This window comes from Pieris brassicae, chromosome 3 (assembly GCF_905147105.1).
Source record: "Pieris brassicae chromosome 3, ilPieBrab1.1, whole genome shotgun sequence".
Lineage (NCBI taxonomy): Eukaryota > Metazoa > Arthropoda > Insecta > Lepidoptera > Pieridae > Pieris > Pieris brassicae.
The window spans coordinates 17304749-17313905 of record NC_059667.1 but is presented as its reverse complement, the minus strand read 5'-3'; the positions used below and the strand labels follow the sequence as shown (position 1 = coordinate 17313905).

The 9157-nt window shown below is 32.2% G+C and overlaps 1 protein-coding gene across 2 annotated transcripts; it reads right to left on the bottom strand.

Annotated features, from left to right (window-relative positions):
* Nucleotides 1-23: 23 nt before the first annotated feature.
* LOC123706857 (tropomyosin-1) lies at nucleotides 24-6101 on the bottom strand. 2 transcript variants are annotated; one of them, XR_006753436.1, is made up of 8 exons: nucleotides 5957-6101; nucleotides 3463-3628; nucleotides 2886-3145; nucleotides 2501-2618; nucleotides 1512-1613; nucleotides 1237-1414; nucleotides 524-958; nucleotides 24-197 (listed from the first exon to the last, which is right to left on the bottom strand). XR_006753436.1 is itself a non-coding variant. In XM_045656396.1 (7 exons), exons 2-7 carry the CDS (start codon nucleotides 3574-3576, stop codon nucleotides 115-117), a joined length of 855 nt encoding a protein of 284 aa, XP_045512352.1. In that variant the 5' UTR covers nucleotides 3577-3628; nucleotides 5957-6101; the 3' UTR covers nucleotides 24-114. The 2 variants fall into 2 exon arrangements, 1 of the variants encoding a protein (XP_045512352.1); XM_045656396.1 differs by lacking the exon at nucleotides 524-958.
* Between the last annotated feature and the right edge of the window lie 3056 nt (nucleotides 6102-9157).

Here is a 9157-nt window from a genome sequence, read left to right as displayed (position 1 = left end):
AATGATAATAAAAAGCGATTGAGTAGATGTTACAAATAATTTTATTGAAAATCGTAAATAAATTTACATAAATTAATAAATTAGATCACGTGTAGTGTTGGTGCGCTGTTTTGTTTAGTATCCAGCCAACTCGGCGAAAGTGGAGTCCATCTCATCAGCCAGGCTCTTGTATCTGTCCTTGTTGATGCCGAGCTCGTCTGAGAAATATATGAAATATTAGATAAGATATGTAACTATTTTTAATCAGCATTTGATTAAAGGTAGATCTGAAAATGTACAGAAATGTTTTTGTCCATAACCTGAATATTGCGGAGATCTTTTCTAGGGTATAATACAAAATTTCACTAAATAGACGTTCATCAAAAGTTGTTAATTCTGTAACGAGCTGAAGTAAAGAAAGTTTTAATATTAATATTGTTAAAATTTATTATTGTAAAGTATATTTAAAGATTTTCTTAATTTATGAAAATGCATTTTAAAAGTTTATTTATAATTTAAATTACGATATTAAACGATTGAGTACCTTAGAAGCATTGATCCACCTCGGTAGCAGCAAAGCATAAGACATTAGTTACAACACAAAAAGCAGGTTTACAAATGAAATATCTCATAGGAATGTCATTGTAACGAAAATAAGTGTATGACAATCCTATAAAATTTGAAAAGGTTAAGATTAAGGAACATAGTCTAAGCGTTAGAATGAAGATTCAATAAAGTAGAAAAGTTATTTATGGAAACATTTACGACGATTTGGTCGACGACTTCCCGCGTACTAAAAATCGAACATTCAGGTAGAAATTTTGATATGGGTCTATACTAATGGTGACAGTGGTTCTATGTGGACGGTACTGTCTTAAACTAAATGCTAAGGGAAGTTAGTATCCTGTCAGCTCTGCGAATGTTCCGTCCAGGTCATCGCATATCGCCTTGTATTTCTCCTTCTCGTTGAACAAAGAGTCTGCAAAATGTTGTTATTAAACAGCTTTTGAAGAGCTTTGAAAGGTGAAGAATAAAAGTATGAAGACGTACCGTAGCTCATCTAAATTTGATGTAATCAAATTCAGAAAGTTTGAAATAAATTTTAGCTGCTGGTACGTCATCATTGCAAGAAACGTTTTGATTTGTTATAGTTTTCACTCGTTGTTAGCTCTTTTTATAGATTTGTTTATAAGAATGATTTAAGAATTTATTTCGTAGATTTTATTTGTAATTATGTTTTAGTTTGATTGTAAATACCTTCGAGCCTGTCGACCTCCTTCTGCAGTTTCTTGACAGTCTTTTCGGCGTATTCAGCGCGAGCCTCAGCCTCCTTGAGCTTGATAGTGAGGGTCTTCAATTGTTTTTTGAATTCTTCTACACGCTGGTTGGCCTTCTCTTCTGAGACTTCTAGGGATTTAAGGGAGTTACCTACGACCTGTTGGAGTTGTTGTAAGTAATTTAGGAATTTTGTTCTGTCCTTTTTATTAAAAATAAGAATTTAATCCATCTCACTTTATTAATGTGCTATGTACCTTTAACTCTTCTTCAAGTTCGGAGATTTTGGCGTCACCAGACTTGACACGGTCCTCTGCTACTTCCAGCTCGTCTTCAACGAAGGCCAGTTTGCGGGATACCTATAATTTCAAGATAGTAAATACAATTATGTTTTATGTCAAAATAAAACCACTGAATAAATTGAAAAGCCTAAGAAGAACATTGATAAAAGAAGAATGAAGAGTGTTTCTAAAAAAGTACTCCAGTGAATTTAGTAAAGTAACGTTGATGATTCTTATCTGATTGGTTTTATTGTGAAAGTTTAGAAAACAGGAGAAACATGGATCCAATATCAAGTTCAACAGGGAATGCACTCATACATGAGGTGTGCCAGGTGCTGGTCTTACTTTCGTCTGTGACAATTGCAATAATGACAACGACGATTAATTTTCCAAGATTCCAAGATTTTTGTAATATTTTTAATTACATAAATATTTAAGACTGATTTTGAACAAATAGACTGATTCTAATTCTAAAGTTAGGCTCAAGATACGTCAATGTTTTGTTAATTCTATTTTTGAGTTTATTATTCAAACATTTTGTTTCAGTATTGTTCTATTGTCTCTAAAAGAATATATAAAGTTGACTGTCAAATTTTGTATCATGTCGAGTTAACATTGAAGTCATGGTTTGAAAAACTAAACTTTCTGAAAGCTCAATTGTACCTTACTCTCTCACAGCTTACCTAACCTTGACCTTCTGCATTTAAACAGCTGTAGATCTTAAATCGACTTGTTAGAAATAAATTACTTTGACACTTTTGTAAAGGGTTATTTTTGTAATCTATTAACATGCAAAAGAATTATTACCATTAAGACTTATCGTTGAGGAACTTACACCGCTTAAGTGAAACATCACTTTAGTAGCCCCGCCCTACCCTATAGGCTTATTTAGACTAAATTAATTTCAAACAAAATATTTAATGATAAAAGATATTTATTTTTTGGGTTAAATTATATCTGGTTACCTCATCAGATTTGCCGTCAGCGTCTTCAGCTAAGAGACGGGCCTCCTTCAGCTGGTTGGTAAGTTGGTCCATACGCTCCTCGTCCTGCTGTGATCTGTTCTCCAGTACTTTGCACATACTGAAATAAAAATTTATGATTATAATTAGTATTTAAAGTACACGTCAATATAATGAGATTGTGTCCGAAATTCGTATAAATACCAAATAAGAAATATTTTTAAGTCTATACTAATTATTAGTTGTTAAGACGGCCTTCGTTGTAGTGTTCGTTTTAATAAGCAGTGTTGTAACTTTCGTGAGTCTACGCATTATTTTTACATTATTGACCTACATTGATTCCAGTCGCCTTAAAACAAAATGGAACCAATTAGATAATAGAACTCACCGGTTGTTCTCATCAGCGGATTGCTGTGCTTCTAACAGTTTCTGTTGGGCGGTGCCAGACCTCTCCTCAGACTTTTCTAGGTCCTCCTCAATCTGCTGTACCTTCCTGTTGAGGGATGCCACCTCCGCCTCGGTCGCGGTAAGCTGCTTTTCCTTCTCTTCAAGGTCCTTGTTAGCCTGCTCTAATTTGTTCTTGTTGAGGGACAAGTCCTCTTCTACTTGGGTGAGCTTCTTTTGAAGTTCACGGACTTCCTCGTTAACCTAGGGTAAGGAGGAACTGTTAATATTAGTAAAACCGACAGCGAACTGCCTAATAGGGTGTATATTGTTATCCTGGTGGACAGTAAAACTGTATGTAGTTTATGTTTCCACCATATTCTTTTAAACTATTTTTTTCTGATTATGTATGCAATAAATAAATAATTATTGATTTGTAAGATTTCACCCGTAGCTTGCGGTGCTTGTTTATATATTTTATATTATTGTACATTTCATAGTAATAGGAGAGTTAAACATATACAGATCTAATATGATCCAATAATCAGATAGCTCGAATTTTCACTTCTTTAGAAACCTACCTTTTCGGCGCGGAGGTTGGCGTCTCTAGCCTGCTGCTCGCAGGTGTCTGCCTTGTCCATGGCATTGTCCTTCTCCAGCTTCATCGCCTGCATCTTCTTCTTGATCGCGTCCATGATGGCTGATTTGTTTTCTTACGGTCCGGGGAAAAATACGCCAGTTACAGACCTTAAACGGAAAGAATATTTTAAGATAAAATTGTTTACATAATTAAATATATTTTGTGTGTTGCTTCTCCGTAATCTACGGCATTAGGCGCTTGATCAGTATTGTTACGAATGATTTGATATAATACGAATTGTGCGTATCATACAAAAAAATATTCCGAGCAAAGTTTCTTTCAGAGCTGGATGTCTTTCTTAAGAAACTGTTAAAACATTTCAATTGTAAATTAATAGACGTGAAAGGTTAACGGTAAAATATATTTTCTTTATAATATGTGTGATTTCTACTAACTCTCTACCCGAAACGTATACACGTAGCTATTATTTAAAGAAAAATCTTAAAAGTTTCTAGTTCATACGATCGTAGGAGTGGATTTAATTTTATCTATTTGTTCACAGTTGGCTGAGATCCAAACGGCCACATGCAGAACTGCAGATTTAATAGTCTAGTGTTGATTTTATCGTACATTTTAGATATTACCACATTTCTAATTTTTCTATCTTATACTCGTATGTTTTAGACTAAGTTTTGAAGATGAATGCGAAGTCACATTTTCATATATTAAGTCCAACCCGAAGGGAAAAAAAGGCGCCGTAATTTCGAATGTAAAACTAATACCTACAATGGACAGACTAAAAATCCCGTTTAGACTTTTTCAATTTAGCATAGAGGAGTCATAGATTATAGGTTAGTTTTTTATTACATACTACGTCTAAGCATCAATTGTTAATCATATAATAGACATCGAAATTTAAAAGTAAATGTCGATGTGTTATGTTGTACTTGATTAATGTTAAAATTTATATTTAGTTGAGATAACGTTACAATTTTTCGATATAAAAATTTTGTAAGCCTTATAAGATATATATCTATCCAAGACTTATTTTTAAGACGTGGGAAGATTATGATTGGGATAAAATAAACCTCACTAATCCTTAAAAGGATCTTGTAAACGTGATACTATTTTACCATAACCAAGTCTAGATTAGATATTAAATAGAGAACCTTTGTAGATTTTTACTGTATATATCGTACTGAGCATAAACTACCCATTCAATAGTTTTATTAACGTTGCTTAAAAATAAATGTTATTTTATATTACTATACTACCTAATTTACTTGTTTATGGGGCCAATAAAGTATTGTTTCTTTTGGTGCAAGAATTTATTTTTATTTTATATTAATAGAGACCTAAAGCCCAATTTTTGGTACGTACTAATTAATAAAGTTGGTATTAAAATACTGGAACTTTCAATTAGAGTATTTGCATCAACGACCGTTGTCAAGTCCTTTAACATTTACTCAATGAAATACTGAATTGGTTTGAATATCTTGGCTCGACTTCTGAACAAAACCGTTTAAATTACAAATTAAATATAACTTTTCGAACGTAATACCCATTAAACCGCTGAAAAACGCCTGGAAACTGCGAAAATAACAGTTGGATGACGCGGAGTTATTTTTGGCATAAGATTACGGATTTTTTCTAGCTAAGACATTGGGTCGCAAGACAATTTTTAAAGATGAGTTGGGGTGATACTTATAATATGAAAAGAAGTTAAGAAACGTTTTGAAAAAGGTTTCAGGAAGAAACGTAGGTATGTCCCAACTGAATGAGTTTCAAGGTCATACTACTGGAATCTGAATTTCAGTATTATTTTTTATCACAAATTTATATATATATATAATACAAAACATTATAACAGCTGAAAATAAATAGAACTAAAAAAGTGTATATCAAGAATGGCAGCAATTTTTTAACCTCGTAGTTATTTATTATATTTGATTATCTAAATTATATCGAAATACTAGCTAATTTAACTTATTACCTAATCATTCATATAAATACGAAGTAAGGTCATTTCAACGAGGTAATTATTATAAACTCTTTTCATTATCGCCACATCTACTTAACATTGAAAAGGTTTGTCATCTACTTAACATTGAAAAACATTGTGTGGTGTTTTATATAAATGAATAATGTCATGAAATAACGTCAATGTAAATTCCAAAATCCTAACTGCAGTGTGATAAAAACAAAAAATATCACCTGATCCGTCCTAAATAAGCAGAAAAATGTGTTACGTCTAAGAGTACGAGGCCAGTTTCCCCATATCGCTAAATAAATACATTGGCCACAAATAGGTCGACGTCGAGCACTATTTTCAGTAAGACGCCCGCGCATTGTAATCCGAGAAGCGACACTCTCACTTATCTTAACACTAATCGTGGATACGCCACTGCACTGCACTTTCACCCTAACTCCTCAGATCCTGCGTCTTGGGTTGGGGGATCAAGTCGTCCTGTGGGTATCCACGGCCTGAGACTCACCTACGGGCGGTTAACACGGCGGAGCGGCACGCACTAAGCGTTGCCCGCCCTACAGACCAATCCGCCGCCCGCCCAGCTATTTTCGGTGCCAAAAATTCAGGATTCCGATCCGCGAGACAAGCTACATCATGTATGGACGCTCGGATATCGGATTTATTGCAATTAACGTGCAGTCTCCGTCGAAAGTCACTGTATATATACATGGTAGAGTTTCATATTTATTTAAAATATCTTATACTAAATTGCATCAAAATGTTTCCTTTTTGCTAAGTGTAAAAATATATACACATCATAAATGAAGCAAAAGTCATACACACAGAATAATTTTACATATCCATATTACTTTCATAGGTAATAATTATTTTCAGTGACATGGGAATATATTAGAAATAAACATTCATTTGAATTATGAAGGTAACAATTACATTACTCACAAAAATGTTTCGTTACCTAGCAAATATTCATTAAAATATAATTCCTACAAACAAAAAAGTGTATTAAGTGAAACGTTTAATAATTCTAAATTAAATGTATCATTGCGTAGAGCTACTGTCTACTGTCTATTAATAGTAGCCATTGAGATCATCGGTCTTTCATCTAGTTAGCACTAAATAAAGAATACAAAACAAAATTTTGAACTTCATCTCATTATTTATAACTGCTCGACATCGGATTACATTCGTTTTCATATTTGTACTTATTTATTTTTTAAACAGGAAGCGCACGTGTGGATACATCTATTTACTGTTTATTCACTTGGTCGAGTGTAAAAGCAAGTAAAATGTGTAAGAAAATATAACTATACATGTTAGGTATAGCTCTGTATTCGAAGTCCTGGCATGGAAAGGACGTTTATTATCTTACGTTACAAGATTACCTACCACCTCTGTGACCAAAGTGGTTAACGCACAAAGTTATAACCTCTGGCAATGGATGAGTTTGATATCCAGAAAGTTCCCAACAACAGGCTAGGTAGGAGAAGGCTGATTATCATAAGTAGACCTCAAAAGCGTAATTACAAAATGGAGGGTGTAAGTTTAAACCAATTTAAAAGCATACTTTGGGACAATTATATATCTCAATCATAAATAATTAGCAGTTTGGAATTATAATTCTTCTTAATTCTAAGTTACGACAATCGATAGGTTTTTGGTGAGAACCAAACAAACTGCTGCAACCTATAGGGTGGACTTTAGATAGCTAATTTTACTTTAATTTTTCATTGTTTGTGAACCTGTGAATTACATTTTATTTATTTATTAACACTTTGTTGCAATACAATACAATACAAAAATTAAAAGGAGGGCAACTGGCGGCTTTATCGCTTTTGAGCGTTCTCTTCCAGACAATCACTGAGAAAAAATGTATTAAATTAGCATTTTACTAGATAGATTTGCATCAATAACACATATTTAATGTATGTATCTCACAGAATAGACGAATAAAGTTGAAACAGCCAAGTCCAACATGTTTTTCCTAACGTGGGGCAATTTGATTCTTAAGGGGGCTATTCGAAAATTTATTAAAATTATTTGGAATTAGAATTTCAGTTTTTCAACATGTTTACTCCCTACCTCTTTATATCAGACTATATGATTCAAAAATATATCCATGTATATATTTTGGTATCTATACAAAAAACATCTGTTTTATTTTTTTTAGTTTTCTTAGTTTCTAATTACTTCAAAGTATTAGATACTCACTAACATAAATAATATAATAAATATACATATTTTACTTTACAATATATATATCTAATACATTTTTAAATTCGTAACAAAATTTACGTAGAATGTCCGACATTAGTCAATATAAAAATACCCGTAGGTATTGAAAAGTTCTGATTTCAAGTAGAAAATGAAAGAATTTTTTAATCAGTCTAAGAATTTTAAGCTTGATTATCACAAATAGTTTAAAATGATATCAAAAACGAAATGCGAAACTTTCTTCTAAATAGGAAAGAGTAGTAGAGTAGTTTTGTTTTGTGGCAGCAAACTAATTTCAATGTGTAGGAGTTCCGACTCGGGATAGGCCAACATACAATTGTCCAGGGGAAACCATTGTTTTTGTAGATATTAATGCGTTCTATAATACTGTACATTATTTTATTCTATCATCAATAGTTTCCACAGCGCACGCGATGACAGATTTTTTATGGATAATTTTTTCACACCTTGTGTTATATTATTGCATTTTTATTAAGGATACCTATTTTTTTGGAAATGTAATATAGCCTTATGTCAGTCAGTGTAGATGCAGCTTTCTAATGGTGAAAATGGGTCTAATAGTTATTGTGTGACAACATTACAAAGATACAAAAAAACAAAAACACAAATGTTTCCTCTTTATAATATAAACGATACCCTGAAGTTAGCTATAGTCAAGACATTTTAGTTTTTTTTGTAATATTTAAATAAACTTTATTTAACTATATAATGCGTTATAATAAAACTTGTAATGTATTGAATAAACTAAATATAACATTTTTGAAAAGCTTTTTATCTTTCCATCCAAAGTATAACTTCTAACGCGTGTCCATAAGTAGACACAATTTTTCTTACTTTATTTCAGTTATAGTTAGTGTTACATGTTATTTTCTAATTCTAGTTATATTCTTTATTGTTAATTATCTATGATTATCTTGTACTACAAATCGCTAGTTAGCGTAAAGGTCGCCCGTTGCCTAATAACTTATGTAACCTGCTTGTAAAACAACAACAACTTATATAAAACATACATATAATTTTTGTGTAAGGTAACAAAGTAATAATAAATAAATATGTCTTGATATTTTGCTTACTGTGTTTCGTTAACAATTTCCTAGTAATTTCTTTCTTAAACCAATAATTTAAGTAAATTAAGTAATCAATTAAATTTGTATTATTAAAAATAATGCATGAGTCACGTACGTATTTAGAAATGTTAACGTGGGTGTCAAAGGACAAAAAAGTTAGGTAACACTGGCCTATTCAGTGGCGAACCTTGAGCTCATGCAACTGTAACCAGCTTATGGTGCCCATATAACCTTTCTATGCTTATTAATTTGTAACACGAATAACGACTGTTATTTTATAAACCACTACAACGTTACTGCTATGGTAAGCAAACACCGAACTCTGCGCATCCAATGACATCAGCCATATATTTGTTTTATTACTATAGCTATTAAAAACTTCTTCATAAAGTCTACGTAGTTTTACG

Excerpts from the sequence above, each read along its gene's own strand:
- LOC123706857 (XM_045656396.1), bottom strand. The coding sequence starts at position 3,576 with ATGGACGCGATCAAGAAGAAGATGCAGGCGATGAAGCTGGAGAAGGAC. Across the intron at positions 2,619-2,885 it reads TCCGCTGATGAGAACAACCG|TATGTGCAAAGTACTGGAGA; the intron begins GTGAGTTCTATT and ends TTTTTATTTCAG. Across the intron at positions 1,614-2,500 it reads CTGACGGCAAATCTGATGAG|GTATCCCGCAAACTGGCCTT; the intron begins GTAACCAGATAT and ends TTGAAATTATAG.